At 45.3% G+C, this 17,540-nt stretch overlaps 1 protein-coding gene across 4 annotated transcripts in view; it reads right to left on the minus strand.

The window, feature by feature from the left end:
• Positions 1-8,915, minus strand: part of MEGF6 (multiple EGF like domains 6) — a 256,048-nt gene extending 247,133 nt beyond the window's left edge. For all 4 annotated transcript variants that reach the window (XM_063132003.1, XM_063132004.1, XM_063132002.1 and 1 more), the window contains exon 1: positions 8,398-8,915. In XM_063132003.1, the coding sequence (XP_062988073.1) occupies positions 8,398-8,483 (86 nt within the window). In that variant the 5' untranslated portion in view covers positions 8,484-8,915. The remainder of the gene's footprint in view (positions 1-8,397) is intronic.
• Between the last annotated feature and the right edge of the window lie 8,625 nt (positions 8,916-17,540).

Below are 17,540 nucleotides of genomic sequence, written 5' to 3' on the forward strand. Positions count from 1 at the left end.
ACTCTTTCTTGGACAGAGATGGCAAATTTACAACACATCTGCACTAAATGTGCAGTAAAAAAAAATCCTCCTTACTGCAGGAGTATACAAAATTCACTTGGCAGGAGGATATAGATGACCAAGCCTCCCAAAGCCCCTGTCTCCCTCAACTGCAGCATCATTTTCACCGTTCACATCATTTTCATCCGCTGCTTAAATTTCAAACTGTCCTAGAACTCAAAAAGCTTCTGGAATCTTATTGTCCTTTCAGGCCAAGCTGTTATTTTCATCTGTACAAATGTTACTGCAAATGATGGCAGAAACTTATCGATAGCAAGAGCAAAAATAAGAAAATGAAAACAAGAACACCAATGACTAGATAGATATAGACAATTGAAACATCCTATAATACTCAGCTTTAGTAGAAGAAATGCACAGAAAGTTAGGAGGCTTTCGGTTTAAGCAGAGGCATAGTAATTATTTGAACCTCAAATCAATGAAAAGGTTTATTGGGAACCATGCGTTTACTATAACTGTAACCCTATAAAATCGTAATTGACCATTAGTTATGTGCTTAAAAATCAAGCGTTATCATAACTACTCAGAGCAGCACAGAAATACGGGGATATGATAAGAATGGGTTTACAGGAATCTACTGACTAATACCCATGGCAAGCATCTACCACCCAATATGAAATGAATCCACTGGCTATAAGAGGAGTCCCAAATCTTTTTGGACTTGTGTGGGCACACTTGGGAATTTGAGCAACTGCTTGAGCACCACCATAAAATGGCTCCCACGATTAGTCACATATTGGCTGCCATGGGGGCCTGGCTAGTCAAATGTGAGTTAAAGAAATGTGGAGGGGGGAGGAGAGAAATAGTGGGAAAAGGGGAAACAACAAGGAAAAGAGGGGAGAAAAAGAGCAAGACTAGAGGCTAGAATGTGAGAGAAAGAAGATTACCCTAACATTTTCCAAGGTTTTTATTTCAAAATAATTTTGTTAAGACAAAGGGAGTGGAGAGCTTCATAGACAACATTGGAGGTCCCTGTCGTGTTTCTCAAAACCTCCTGCCTTCTTGGGAGACAATGAGGAGGCCTGCTAAGTAATCCACAAAGCTTTATTCAAGCAATAAACATCTCTTCCCACCTGAAGAGAGTCTAATCTCTAGGAAATTTTCCCTAGGCAAAACTATGCAAACTGAGACAATTGTCCTTTCAAGAAGAATGGAAAGCCCTTTCCCAAGACGCGTTAACTTCGGAGAGACTAGTTTTGAGGCAGCTTCTGACGGCAAGCCAGCCGGGCTGACTTTCTCTTGCCTTTCTTTAGCTCTGCCCATTTTAGTCTCTGGCATACTCTAGGATCAGCTAACCTCTCTGTGCTCTCTCCTTGGAAGAATGTTGGCTTCCCACTGACTGCGTATTATTTGCCCTTGACAAGATAAGCTCTGGAAAGAGTTCACTCCCAGCTGTTGAAGAGCCCAGGCTGGCCTGTTTCTGGAGTCAATTCCTCTACTTCAGAGCCTGATTCTGACTGATCATCTGAAACCATGTACATTGATGGTGCTATATAAATAAATAATAATAATAATAATAATAATAATAAACACCTTCTTCCAACCCAGGGGAGCAAGGCTAGACATGACAGTCCCCTTGTGCTCCACGCTGGGGACACCTGAGCTATAGGTTACTCCCAACAGACACGCAGACCTTGAAGCAAGCCTGCATGAACTATGTGAATGGTATTACTGGATCCAGATGCATCAGCCATACTATGAAGATCTTTTACCTGCATAGCCTTCAACATCATGTACCAACAATGACCGTCTGCAGTTTACACAGGACAAACGGCTCAGTATCAGTATCTATACAAAAACAACAAGATGTAAATGAGACAGACATCACTAGGTGACCTTTTTTTGTCTCCCAGAAAACTTGCTCTCTGATCTCAAGGTTACCATACTTAAGCTAAACTTACTTAGATGGCAGATAGAACACTAGGCTACTAAACAGATTTGACACTATCACTTGATTTGAAAATGCACTAAAACTAACACCATACATATAGTCTTATGTGGATTATGTGCCAGCTTGTCAGTTATCTAAATCTCAAATAAACGAATATGTTCATTGGGAATCATGCATTTAAAACATCTATCCCTTTCTCCCTATAGCAAAAAAGCCGCCTTTCCTAGGTTGCACTCTCATTTCCGCATGGACCTATGGCCCAACTGGAATCCAGTCAAAGAAGAGCCTCCACCTGTGGTGGCCCCTTTTCCATGGAACTCCCTGGCTCTGGATGTCAGGTAGGCAACAACACTGTGTTGTTTCCAGCACCTTCTGAAAAAATATTTATTTCAGAATGTCCAGCCACATTTTTATCAGAATACTGTCTAAAAATAATAATGGAGTTTTATTCTCTTATCTTAGCATCTTTTATTGTTCACTGTTCCAGAATCTGTCTAACTGTAATGCAATATATAAATGTTGAAAATAAATCAATAATTTATTGATTTTAGAGAGCTCCGGCTATTGGGCGGTATAGAAATGTAATAAATAAATAAATAAATAAATAGATTTCATGGAACGTGATGAGGCCTAACAGCATGTGCCATGTTTAACTTTAGGGTTCCAGGATCTACTTATTACTGTTTTTACTACTAGAACTTCCAGGTCCACCAATGGATGCTATTCAACTGCAAGAGAGTGGCTCAGAGCAGACTGGCAGAATTAAGAATAATAGTACTTCTGAGCATATGGCTCAGACCAAAAATTGGTTTTCAATATCAAACCTGGAGTCTGTCTACATGAAGGTTTTGCCCCGGGGTGGCTTCGTATTAGCGGCACGTCATCTACATGATGCAGCTGCCGTTGCGAAGCCATCCGAGGGCAAACCCCGGAAACTCCACTCCAAAAAAGTTGGGCACTTATCCCAACTTTTTTGGCAGCAGAGCCCATGGCGCCCCCTGATTGGTCACCAGAGGTGGCCCCGCACCTGTAAAAGTAAAACAAAAATGATGGGAAGGAACACAAGTGCAGGCATAAGACGCCTTGCAGCGCCGTAAAGATGGGGGCCTGAACTCACAGTCCCTCCTGACAAAAATCCACTTCTGGTCCCCACCCACCTGACATACACAAAACTTTCTTCATTTCATCAGGCTTAGAGGAAGAGAGCTCTATTTTGTCATTGCAGTTAAAGGCAGAAAGCCTGCGGATCTACCACAAATCATCCAGAAACCTGCAAGTAGATCCCAAATGCTGATCTACTGCATCTCTGCTATGAAGAGAGTGTTCCTTTCATTTTAGAGTGTCAGTTTTTAGAAACAGATTTTCTCTCCCAACACTCCTGCCTTATTTACTGGATCAGTGTTGTGTATAAATTTCCAAGACTTCACCATTCACTCCATGCATCTGATAAAACAGATCGTTGCCACTGAAGGTTCGTGATCCAATAAACTAGCTAGACTTTGGGCCAAACTAAATGCAATGTTAATTGCTTGAAAGCAATGAACATATACTTTTTAAAAACATAAATACATTCAGGAAAGGGAAAGCAGCAGTAAAACAACAAGCCCAAGAGGGACAATTCAGTCCTTCCCACACAATGGTCTTTTTTAAAAAAATGAGACACTTTTTTTCTGTAGTGCATAGGACTGCACCCTTAATTGCATTCACACCATTAACACCACATCTAATACAACCCTTTAAAGTGCTGCAGGGCTGTCTTGTCATTATCTCTTCCACATGTTTCAACTGCCACATGACAAACTTTCAAGCAGCTACCTACCACTGGCTCCCAGCAATTCTTCCCCCCCCCCTTTACTGAAGCTCACATTACACCCTTCTCATATGTAAGCCATCCTGTTAAATACAAACTTCTGATAGTCATAATATTTTAGGCCTCTTCCCCACAAACGAGAACACCTTCTTCCAATGTTTGCGATAAAGTTAATGTGGCACATTATCACTGGAAAGAGCAGCATGGCTATGTACCTCAAATGTAGATGTGCACAAAAGTAGTCTTAAAAATTCAGAACCACCTATTGGCATCTTTATCATTGAGAATATTTCACCAAAGCTCGCCTCCTGGAGGTTATGGCCCCTTCACGCACTAGAAAATGGCCGCCAGGGCATTTCACAGTAGGAAAAGGCCGACATTTAAATAAGTTTTACCGTATTTCTTCAATTCTAAGACGCCATCAATTGCAAGATGCACACTCATTTCAACACCACCAACAGAAAAAAAAGCTTTGATTCCAAGAAATAATAAACACACCCATGATTCTAAGACGCACCCCGTTTTTAGAGATGTTTATATGGGGGGAAAAGTGTGTCTTAGAATCGAAGAAATACAGTAATACAAGTCTGCGTTAGACTAACCGGAAACCGTAAAACAGTGTTGTCAAAGCTCAGGCCTGTAAGACAAACCCTAACTGGGGGGCCCAATCCCTCCCTCCAAGGTTATCGTCGCCCTTCTTCCCCTCCCACCCGTTTTTCTTGACTGAGATCATTTGGTGGTTTCCTGTCTTTTGCAGGCTTTTTTCCTCATCATAAAAAGTTGAAACATCTGCTTCTCCTAACCCTTAGGTACCGGTAGTAAGCGCTTTAATCTAAAATATTTATGGTATTTTTGGCCTCAGCCATTTGGCTCCTCCCACCACTCAAATGAGGCTCCTGAGAGCTGTTCCAAAACTGAATTCAACCCTGAGGCTGAAGAGATTTGACATCTTTGCCTTAACATGACTTCAGCTTCTCTGAAGAAAGCAGCCTTCAGTTGAACTCAAATGTGTCAATTACATGCTAACTGCAATTATCCCTTGATAAGCAGAGTATGAAACTAACAACAGTAACTGCATGATTAACCCCCCACCCCCACCCCCGGCAAAAAATAACAATAATGTTTGGCTCCTCATTAAAAATCCTAAAAGAGCAATCTTCAACCCCAAGACCTGCCTTTAATCTCCAATGCAATAGACAGGAATTTAGGAAGCTGCTTTAAACAGCATCAGACCACTGGTCCGGAATTGTCAACAATGACTGGCAACCGCTCTCCAGGGCTTGAGGCAGGATTCTTGACTAGCTCTACCTGGAGAAGCCGGGGATTGAAGCTGGGACCTTCGGTATTCAAAGCATGTGTTTTATCACGGAGCTAGGGCCCCTCCCACTTGCTACATGGGAACCACTTTATTTATTTATATGATTTATGTCCATCTTCCCCACCCACTGCACACACTTTTCCTTCCTGCCATCCACATTTCTGCTTTACTCTTCTCTTTATTCCAGCCTTGCAAATAAGCCATAAAAGTTACTAGCCTGTAAAAAAAACCAAAAACACACACACCCCAAAAAACCCTAGCCTGCTAGGCGCTGGCAGAGGAATGGGTATCTCCACACATCCGCCAGCAGCATTTCCATGCAGGCTGCAGAAAAAGTAGTTTCCCTCTTCCAGCTGCCCTTTTTCTGTGCCAGCCACAGAGGAGGGATGGAGTGTTCCACCCCTCCTCTGCCAGCCCACTAGCACAAATTGCATACATTTTTATGTACTCATCTACATGCCATTCCTTTGTTGCTGAGCACTAACAGGTAACTGCTTAACTACAAGTCCACTTTAAACTTTTATTTTAAAAGAAAAAAACATTTAAAAGAAAACTATTAAAGAACAATAGTTGTGTCTGTGGTTGGTCCATGACCCAGTAATGGGTTTCCACCCACCAGCTGAAAGCCAGCACCCTCTCTGGTTCTCAGATTTATTTATTTTTATTTAAGGTATTTTTATTCTGCTCCTCAACCAAAATGGCTCCCTGAGTGGCTTACATATAATCGGTAGAACGAAGTAGCCCTGCCCCATAGGCTTACATTCTAAAAAGGCATGACACACAAGGAAAAAGGAACAGGGAGGAAGAGGTAAAAAAAAAAGCCTTTCAGCAGAGTTGGTGGAATGGCCCCACATCCTCTTTTCTTCTCCCTCCGTAAAACTGAAGGTGGGGACTTTTTACAACACACACAAAGCTGTAACTGCTACCCAAGTCTTGCTGGAATGCTTCAGGTTTTGGGAGGTCAGTAATGAGCATATCCCAAAAGGGGAGCCCTGCCAAGGGATGATAAAACTGTAACGATCTATTATGACTCATCAAATGGCAATTGATGCCTTATGGTTTGAACCTGTGTACATTCCCTTAGGATGCCCCCCAGAATAATTCAGCCTAAGGTGGCTGTAACATACAGACGCCAGCACACTGCCCCCACCCCAAAATTATACCTCTCACTAATTGCTTCTCTGTTTAATAGTCCCTGGAGACCTCTGGAATCTACAGTTATTGCACAAAGCAGCTGTCAAGAAAAGAAATCCAATTGAACTTTTTGCTATGGGGATTACCTTGATCATGGACTAGGGTATTGACTATACAGTGTCACTCAAGTATTACGCACAACATACAAGAACAGGCAAGGCACATCACGCAGCATGCACAAAGCCACACTCTTTGACTCCAATTAATAATTACAGCCCTCCCGATTGTGCCCTCTTGTCACAAATGCAGATTTAAATCACCACTCTCTATATTAAAATGCATGCTGGGATGACTGCGAGAGCAATTCAATCATTTTATTACTTTGACCCGGTACAGATGCAACGTTCCCAGTCTCCAAACCATAGCTGGGGGAGCAGGTTCATGCTGTGGGTTCACATACGCCCCATCCATGTATGAGTTGCCTCCTTCCTACCATGGGTTATTTCAACCATCGCTTAGCATTATACCAGCATCAGCAGTAACTATGGTTAAAGATAACCAGGACTGCCTTGAAACCGTGGTCTGAAATGTCTTTGCAAAGCATGGTTAGTGTCAATGTGGACATAATGCTAAACTGTGGTTCCAACAAACCATGGAAAGGGGAATGAATAAGCCTGCAGTTTTAAACCAGGTAGTGGACATCAAGACTGTTATATCTGTACAGGATCTTAGATTACGTGAATAGAAGGACATATTAAAGGTCATGTGTGTACCCTGCCTAAAAACTTAGCATTCAGAAGTCTAGCCATTTGATAGATGGCATTCCAAACTTCAATATAAGTCACCTGAAGGAAAAAATACTAAAGCTGATAAAATGTAATACTGCAATCTTCACACACATTTACTGGAGAATACTAAGGCCCTTTAACACCTAACCTCCTTCCTGCACCATCACTCAAGAAATATAACACAAAGATTTATTTTTCCATGAGTATTTGGACCCAGACATATCTGCATCAAAAGAAACGCACATGCTGTATCGCAGGACAGTGGTCATCCTTCCCCTCTCTCTACACAGAAACCAAACGTGCAATCCTATACATGTTTGCTCAGAAGTCACACTGAGTTACTCCCAAGTAAGCCTGCAAAAGACTGCAGCCCAAGGGCAACTTTACATATCATGGATCTACAACAAAGGCATCATTTCTGTGTGGGAATTGTGTGTACCACCAACAACTAAGTGCAAAATCACATGGAACAAATGCACACCAAATAGTTTTCTGTCATACATACAACCGATGTAGCCACATGCTTTTCTCAGCCATGACAGTGTACACAGGTAAATGCAACTGCCATCATGGAAGTGAGATACATGGAGAAATGTTGCAGCTTTGAATTCCACAGCAGTGAATGAGGCTCTAGTGTGTAGAACTGCAGACAACTCTTCGTCTGAAAAAATGCGTACTGGGGGGAAAAAAGGCAAGAAGATTTGGCTGCAATCCTACCCACACTTCCCTGGGATGCAGCCCTGTTGGAACTTAGCAAGACTTAATTCCACAAGAACATGACCAGGATCTGTAAAATTGAAAAATCCCTTTCCCCTGGCCCTCTTAATTTTTAGCTAGGATCTTTTAGCCAGTTGAAAGGATCTGCAAGAGATCTCCGACCAAGACTCTGAGAGCCAGTCATAATAGCCAATAATGGCTAACTAGACGAATAGCCTCACTTGGTATTAGGCAGCAGCCGACGTTCCGATGGTTTGAGCCACAGGAGCCTTTTATACACATTTCTCATTCTGAAGAAAGAGAAAGCACTAAGTGTCCTCCCCAGGTAACTGGCGCGGAGCACGATCGCGTTTATTCAGAAGTAAGCTCCATTGCCTTCAATGGATACGTGGATATAAGGACACAACCTTACAGATGGGATCAACATGGGAATTCCAATCGCTCCACCTTTTGAACAAAGAACTATGGGGTTGTATCCCGTTAGACCTACTTAGAGTAGAAGCCATTGAAAATAATGTTAGAGTAACATTGGATACATTAGTCTTCGCCCAACCGTTGACAACTTTACGAGTGCTTGAGAAGCCCGCACGGAACAAATAGACGCGTGCAACACAAATCCGTGTAAGCCTCCTCCTCCTCCGCCAACCCCCCCCCCCAAAAAAAATCGACCCGGGTCACTTACATGCCTTGCCGAAGTTGCACAGATGCGGCCGGCGCGGCCACCAGGTTGCAAAGGATACACAAAAGCCACGCTCTGCTCGGGTCCATCTCGGCGGGACGATGGAGAGGAGAGCCGCCGGCTGCAGAACTTCAGCTCCCAGTGCCAGGTTGGCGCTGCAGAAGGGCAGCGAGCAGGACAGAAGTTGGCATCGGGGAACTTACGAGCGGGGTGGCCGCCGCGCTTCGCCGGGATCGGCTGGATCCGGAGGGCTTTGAATGGGAGGCGCTTGTGCGGCGGTAGCGGCGGCAGCTGGAGAAAACGACCGATCAAGGCAATTTTCTCCAGCTTTCACGCGCCGCTGTCTCCGCGCGAGCAACAGGCTCCAACAAAGCTCCTCCTTCCAGCCACCGCAAGCAGCCCTCCAAATCATTTAAAGCCTCCGCGTTGCCAATCAGAGGCTTTGGAATGTCCTAGCCCCACCCACTTTTTGGGGTAAAGTTGGAGGGGGGGAGCGGCAGAGTCTGGAATTCTGCAAAAACGAATCGGTTTTTGTCTAGGACCACCGATCCATGAGATTAACTGTGTGCAAATTCAGCTAAAACTTTCCGGCCAAGACGCGTAACTCTCCTGCTTTTGTTTTGAAGGAAAAACAGCTGATTAGGTGAAGGGAGACAGTCCAGGAGTACACAATAAGCCGCCAGCTCTCCTCCCTTCCCCGGCCCCTCCAGAGGCTGGAAAAGAGCAGACAGGAAGCCCCGGGTTCCTCCCCCCTCCCCAAAACACCATAGCCCCTCCTGCTCTGAGGTTTGCTCTTTCTGGGAACAGGCAGGGAAGTGTGCAACCAAGAGAAGGCGGTGGATGTTCCTACATCCTCTCTCTTGTTCATGGGCACCCAGCAGGGAGGATTGGGATCATAATGCTGTCGAGACAGAGAGAATGAGAATGCAAGCAGCTTTCTCTGCACTCTCTCTCTGTCTGACCTGGTTTGCACAACAGGGCAGCCCATCATGTGTTTATTAACCCTTGAGGAACTGTGATACACGCCAGCCACCGTTATGGATATGCAACCCCCAACCGGACAGTTGTCATGTTATGCGAACATGGCCGGTGGGGGTTATTTGCAGGCTAAATAACCCTCACATAACCCACGGTCTGTGGTAGGGTGTGAACTGTCCCTTTCTTTCTTTCTCTGGGTCATGCAGTATAGGGGGTTGGCTACTAAAGGAGAAGCCTCCTTATGCTCTACAAGCAAACAAAAGTAGCCATGTTGACCATAAGAAAAATTCCAACATCTATACTAGTTATAAGGCCGAGCAAAAGATCACACACAAAAAAAATGTGCAAGTTTTCAAGCTCATCTTCTGACTCACTCAGTCTCCTTTGAGCAGCATGGTCAGGGCTGGATTAAGACATGCTGAGACCCTAAACTATGTCAAGAGACAGAGGCCCCACATCATAAAAAATATAGAGAAAAAACATGTATTACGTTATAATGGAAAGGTAAACCATTCTATTTACTGGGGGTGGGCAGCAGTAACCCTTCCAACCTCCCTGAGATACGTAGGCAAAGATGCAGTGGGAAACAACTAGAAGATACTTCTTGCAAAAAGCTTGATTTGCCTGATCAAGTACCTTATGATTTCTTAATTACCACATATGAAACTGACGGTTTTTAATTTATAGAAACATAAGAGCAAATACAGAGATCAGAAGTTAGTTAATGGAAGTAACAATGTAGCTTGTAATGAAAAACTAATACTGGAAGGGAAGTTGCTGGGTGTGGATTGGGAGGGGGAGGGTCAGGTTTCAGAATTTGAGTAGTGGATTTAAGCCAAAGCGATTTCAATCATAATAAATCTTAGTTATCTACAAATATTTAGAGGCCCTTCGTAATATGAGGCCCTAAGCTGTGGCTTACTTGGCTTGGTCCTAAATCTGGCACTAAGCATAGTGGTGGGGATTGGGCCCAATGAGCCCAATCCTCCGCACTACCAAGTGAAAGAGGGCGGATGGGCAGGCAGATATAAATAAATAATAATAATAATAACAGAGGCAAAGTCCACTACCTCCTTTTGCTCCCACCCTCTCCATGGCCCTACTAAACCTAGTCTTTCCTGCTGTTTCGCCCCACAAAAAGAAGATAAGAGAATTGCAGAGTGAGAGGACAGGTGAGCAATTGGCAACCATCAGTATTTTCTACCTCTGCCCATTCACTGCTGCTGCCCCGCCCCTCTTTCTGGGTGGCCCAGCAGGATTTGGTTCAGTGGACAAAATCCCCAGTATTCAGGGTGACCATATGGAAAGGAGGACAGGACTCCTGTATCTTTAACAGCTGCATTGAAAAGGGAATCTCAGCAGGTGCCATTTGTAGGTGTGCAGCACCTGGTGGAATTCTCTCTTCATCGCAACAGTTAAACCTGCAGGAGCCCTGCCCTCTTTTGTTCACTCTAGCATGACTCCTGCAGCTTTAACTGTTATGATGAAGAGGGAATTTCGCTTGCATACAAATGACACCTGCTGAAATTCCCTTTTCAATACAACTGTTAAAGATACAGGGGTCCTGTCCTCCTTTCCATATGGACACCCCACCACTACTGCACTACCCAGAGGGAGAAAGGGAGTAAGTGAAAGGATTCCTGCACACTCTGGGGCATGTGGACAATTCAGCTAGTGGAGACCAATCCCCATCAGCCAGCACTGCACTGATCAATGCAGGGCTGGCCCTACCATGAGTCAAAGTGAGGTGATGGACTCTGGCGGTAAATGCTGAGCAGCAGCAGCAGCAAGGTGTTGGAGGAGATAAGTATGTGTAGCGGAGCCTCCCCTATGCCACCTAATCTAGTCTGCTGCCTTCGGATATGGTGTCCCATCATCGGTGTTGAAGAAAGATGTTAAGTCTTGAAGAAAGGATTTTGGCATGGAATGGGATGGGCGCCTCTTGTTCTTCGCCTCAGACAGCAAAATCTCTTGTGTTGGCCTTAGCTCAGAGGGAGAGCATAAGTAAGTGAGAGAGAGGTGGCTGCTCCTTTAGTGACCTGCACCATCCTATGCTGCACCACCCAGAGAGAGAGAAAGAGAGAGGCTGAGTTTGGACAACACTAGGGTAGGGTGGCCATATGGAAAAGGAGGACAAGGGCTCCTGTATCTTTAACAGTTGCAAAGAAAAAGGAATTTCAGCAGGTGTCATTTGTATATATGGAGAACGTGGAAAAATTCCCTCTTCATCACAACACTTAAAGCTGCAGGAGCTATACTGGAGTGACCAGATTTAAAAGAGGGCAGGGCACCTGCAGCTTTAACTGTTGTGATGGAGAGGAAATGTCACCAGATTCTCCTGCTGAAATTCCCTTTTCAATACAACTGTTAAAGATACAGGGGCCCTGTCCTCCTTTTCATATGGTCACCCTACATGACACACTAAATGGATGATTTCCATTTTGTTCCTACTACCTCTTCCCCCCGGTTGATTAGCGTGTCGTCCGAACTCAGCCAGAAAGTGCTAATAAGCAGACAGAGGCAGTTTCTCACACTCTGCCCCTAGGCAGAGCTGATGTCCCAATCCTGCCACAGTGCCTAGAGATGGTGAGCCAGAGAAAGGAGGTAGGCCCAGCGTCTGCCTTCTCTTGTTTGCATGCTTCCCTGTTTTTCCACAGAACAGGGCCGGATTAAGACCAGCTGATGCTCTTAGCCCAGCCCAGTAATGGTGCCCCTTTGGTCCTTCCATTGCTTAGCCGGCAAGACGTTAAGACTCAATAAGTGTTGAAGGTGAAATAAGACATTAAAAACTCAGTTTTCTTCAAGGCCATCCCCCACCCCAGAACACACAACTATATTAAACATAAACTATTTATTATATTTATTTAACGTTAAATAGCAGCAAGCAATATAAGCCAATGACTTACTTATAACTAGGGCAACAGAAAAAAATACAAATTTTCATCACTGTTTTATGTATTTTTTAATAAAACTGTTATAAGGGGAGAAATACAAATGCAAAAAAATTATTGAAAATTATTTTTAATCTGGAATTCCTTAAAATTAGATGGCTACAGCTATAGTACTGGTACTCTGTGGTGCCCCTCCTTCCCTTGGTGCCCTAAGCATGTGCTAATATTGCTTAAAGGTTAATCCAGGGCTGCCCCAGAAGTGGCAGAACTCAGGCCATAGTTAGACAGGGCGAAATCCCAGGGTGACCCTGTGCACAGGGGATCCCTGGATCAGGGAGGGATGATCACTCCATTGGCCCAGGATCTCACTCTCCCCTTTGAGCCCAGTTTTTCCACGGTTCTGGGGTGATCCTGAGACCGCGGAATGTGTGGCTGGGTGTCCCAGTTTGTCCCGGTTCCTTGCAGTTCCTTGCGAGGAGCCAGGATCCGCACACGGGGCACAGACCTCCTCAGGAGCACTGTGCCCATCAGGGGTGGGGTGGAGCAGGGAATTTTTTTTTTTTTTAAAAAAAACCAAACACCTTACCTTTTGTGCACAAGCACTTATGCACATCTTCTCCTTTAAGAAAAACAAAATGGCGTGCACAACGCCTCTCCCTCTGAGGTCATCACGCACCACGTGTGAACAGAGGGGTAGATCTCAAGATAAAAATATCGCAAGATCTTCACCCCTCCGTCCTGCTAGCTAAGGCCTCAGAAGGCATGGGGACTGGCGTTCCAGTGGGGAGGAAGTTCTCCGACTAGGGAATTCTCTCCCCCCCCACCACCACCACTTCATGCTCTTTTCTGCCTCTGCTGGAAGTAGAGGGGCAAAAGAAGAGGGAGTGCTATTTATTCTTTGGTTGCCTCTCCTCACCTTCAAAATAAAACTGGCGGTGTGAGATACCATTTTCCAAATTGATGTCTAACATCATGTGTAATTAGGCCCACCGGAGTTCATGCAGTCAGCTGCGCCTAAGCCCACCGCTTTCAATCGATTTAGGCACGCCTAACTTCGCATAGGCTGCGCAGAATAAATGCCGCACCACCTTGGTTGCTTCACTTAACTGCGCCTAATCTCTCAAGGATTCAAAACAAGTCCCAAATTCTGCCTCCAGAAACCCTGCCATTAGAATTAACTATGCACCTGTGCCCATATTTGCTATTTCTGGTTGCAAAATGGAGAGGTGGAAAAATAACTTCAAAATGTATTAGCACAAATATTTTAATAGTCTTGGCAGAGTAATTTTATTTATTTATTTATTTAATTACATTTATATACCGCCCCACAGCCGAAGCTCTCTGGGCGGTTTACAACATTTTAAAATAGTAAACATTAAAAGTATACAATTTAAAACACACACACACACACACACATAAAAAACAGTATAAAAACAACAGTATCCATTTAAAAACAACAATTGTGGGGTCCATTAAAAACAAACTTAACGTTGTTAAATGCTGTTAAAATGCTGTTAAAAATGCCTGGGAGAAGAGAAAAGTCTTGACCTGGCGCCGAAAAGATAACAATGTTGGCGCCAGGCGAGCCTCATCGGGGAGATCATTCCACAGTCGGGGGGCCACCACTGAGAAGGCCCTCTCCCTTGTTGCCATCCTCCGAGCTTCCCTTGGAGTAGGCACTCGGAGGAGGACCTTAGATGTTGAGCGCAGTGTACGGGTAGGTTCATGTCGGGAGAGGCGTTCCATCAGGTATTGTGGTCCCAAGCCATGTATTGTAATACATGGCTTGTAATATAAGGAGGGGGCTAATAGGCCTGGAATATTATGGGGTTGGAACTTCAAAGGCCAGTTCGCATATGAGCAATCTAATCCTATATGTATCTACTCAGAAATAAGTCCCATTGAGTCCAATGGGGTTTACTGTATAGAATTGCAGCCTATGTAGCATTAAATTGTAAAGCTTTTTCTAGTGCAAGCAGAGGAGGGCGAATAACTTATTTTAATTGCCCCACATTGGGGATACGGGACTCTTCCCAGCACATAAGATAAAATAGCATATAAAGAAGAAAGTTAGACTGAATTCTTCTCCCTAACATGCTGGTTTTCTCTATTCAGAGAAAGTGCTGGCTTGAACATTAGGCAGGATGAGGCTACTGCCATCAGGTCACAAATAGTGGGGCTGGGCAGCAATAACCCTTCCATCCTCCCTGAGATACTGCTGCCCTCAGGTACTGAAGATTCAACTACTGGTCTGTTTGGATTGCAGTGGAGGCTGGTGGCTCCAAGCTTAGTGGGGCAGTGCATCCACTCCAGGTTTCAATCAGAACCAGTCAGAACATGGAGCACCTTGGGCAGCTCCTTTAGAGTTCTAACTGGTTCTGGCTGAAACATGGAGTGGATTCACTGCCCCACTGACCTCGGAGCCATCAGCCTCAGCTGTTGGATTGTGTACATGGAATGAGGTGAAGCACTATTTTGTCCTGAGGCGCCTTTGAGCATTACTAATGCGAAGGCACAGTGCAGCAGTTCAGAAAAGCACGTCGTGATGAATGAAGGACCACCGTTCATGATCTCCAATAGTTTCTCCTCAATCTTCAGAGCTAGAAACCTTTTTCCAAAAGAAAAAAAAGGATATTGAGATCCTTTCAGCACAATCCTATTTATATTCTACTCAGAGATAAATCCTGTTGAATTCAGTGGGGATAACTTCCAAGTAAGTGTGTATAGGATTGCATCTTTTGACAATTAAACATCTCATATAAGAATACAGTAGTATAAGGCTTAGTACTCAATATCTATCGGTCTGGTTTCACTCATTTTTCTTTTAAACTGAAGCTTGAGCAGTGTTAGAGCCTCGTGTGGCACAGAGCGGTAAAACAGCAGTTTCTGCAGCCGAAACTCTCCCCACGGCCTGAGTTCGATCCCAGCGGAAGCTGGTTTCAGGCAGCCGGCTCGGGTCGACTCAGCCTCCCATCCTCCCAAGGTCGGTAAAATGAGTACCCAGTTAGCTGGGGGAAAGGTAATAATGGCCAGGGAAGGCAACGGCAAACCACCCCGCTAAGGCCTGCCAAGAAAACGTCAGCGAAAGCCGGTGTCCCTCCAAGAGTCAGTAATAACTCAGTGCTTGCACGAGAGGTTCCTTTCCTTTCCTTGAGCAGTGTAGATGTGCAGAAAATTTTGAAACTTTGAAAAAGTTCAAAGCTCAAGCTTTAATATTTATTTCTATGCTGACCAATTGCTGAAGGTCTCTGCGTGGTTCACAAAAATTAAAACCATGAAATACAGCATAAAATATAATAGCCAAACAGTGTGTTTCTGTGCCTTGGGCAGGAGCCTGAGGCAGTTGTGGAACTACAGTTCCTAGATAGCTCCATGTGGCGCAGGGAGAAAAATATAAAGGTGGGGATGGAGGGAGGGCCAGTGGGATCTGCACCTTGCTCAACCCATCAGTCAGTCTCAGGGCACTGTGGACATTGACCGTTCCAGTGTGGCACGGCAGGAAAAGGAAAGGAAAGGAACCTCTCGTGCAAGCACTTGAGTCACTGCTGACTCCTAGAGGGACACCTGCTTTCGCTGACGTTTTCTTGGCAGACTTTGTAGCGGGGTGGTTTGCCATTGCCTTCCCCAGTCGCAGTTACCTTTCCCCCAGCTAGGTGGGTACTCATTTTACCGACCTCGGAAGGATGGAAGGCTGAGTCGACCTGAGCCGGCTGCCTGACAACCAGCTTCCGCTGGGATCGAACTCAGGCCGTGGGGAGAGTTTTGGCTGCAGTAACTGCCGCTTACCACTCAGCGCCACACGAGGCTTTGTGGCACGGCAGGCGGGGTGGCTATTCCCCAATTTGATTTTTTTTCTCCTATTCGGCTCAGTGGGAAGGAATTTAGTTACATGAGCCCTTGACATGGTGAACATAGGAACGTAGGCAGCTGCCTGATACGGGGCATTTCTACATAAGGCTTTTATCCTGCACCTTTACTGAAGCGTCTGCTTCTTTGCAGGATTAAGATCTGATCCTTTACACATGCCTTTCTATATGTTTCATTATACATCCACTAAATGGTGCTGTAGTGTAGCAGAATTACATGGAGGGTTTCATGATGCCATTCAAGTTATACCAGATTTTCCTCATTTGGAAAAAAAAAAATCCGCGACAATGGTTGCAAAGCACAGGAGAGAGGCCCTGGAGGATGGCAACGTTGTGTAAAGGACCCACAAACTACAGTCAGTGAGCAATCAGGAGGGCACAATAAAAGCCTTGTGAGAAAAGATAACTGAATCAGACCAGTCGCTTATCTAGCCCAGTACTGTCAAGACTGTCTGGCAGCAAACCTCCAGGGTTTCAGGCAGGATTCCACCACCACCACCCCAGCCCTCCCTGGAGATGATGGGGATTGAACCCGGGACCTTCTGATGCAAAGGAGATGCTCTTCCCACTGAACTATGATTCCTCCCTAACTTTGAGTTTTTGAAGTGGCACGACCATGGAGTGGAGGGGGGTTGGATGTAGGAGAAGGGCACTCTGTCCACAACCCACCCTCTTTTGCACCCTTGTGCTGGTGTTGTGCATTTGGTAGAACAGACTTCCCAATTTCGGGTCAGCACGTTGAGAGGGGAGGCTGGCAGAACCCTGTGGAGGACAGTTCCCACTAGAGAAGCCCCCAGACTCATCCTAACCCCCTCCAGGGGGCTGTCTACACATGGGGAAAGCCCCCCAATGACTGTGGATCTGCACCTTGTTGGTTAGACGGTGCAGGCGCAGGTTCGCAGCCACCCCGGAGCTTCCACATGATGCTGTGTTTTGAAAAAGTCGGGGATTTACCCCGACTTTTTCAAAGGGAGTGAAGTCAACATGGTGCTTGTTGATGTCATTCTGCAGCCAATCCGAGGCCAACCCAGGGGTGGAGCCTGGTGGAAGGCGACTAGTGATTGGTCGCCTTCCACCAGAAAGAGGGTGGGGGAGGCTCCAGGATGCGGGTAGCAGCCCAGAAATCCCACACTCCCTTCTCGGCATCGGGATTACCTGACACCACCCCAGGAGAGGGAAAGTGCGGAGTTGAGGCAGGTGTGCCAACCTGAGGCCGTGAAGAACCCAATTCAAGGTGCTGGTGGTTTTAACCTATAAAGCCCTACTCAGCTTGGGACCATAATACCTGATGGAATGCCTCTCCTGACATGAACCTACCCGAACACCACGCTCAACATCTAAGGTCCTCCTCTAGGTGCCTACTCTAAGGGAAGCTCGGGGGGTGGCAACAAAAGAGAGGTCCTTCTCTGTG

Source organism: Elgaria multicarinata, chromosome 8 (assembly GCF_023053635.1).
Source record: "Elgaria multicarinata webbii isolate HBS135686 ecotype San Diego chromosome 8, rElgMul1.1.pri, whole genome shotgun sequence".
NCBI classification, from domain to species: Eukaryota; Metazoa; Chordata; class Lepidosauria; order Squamata; family Anguidae; genus Elgaria; species Elgaria multicarinata.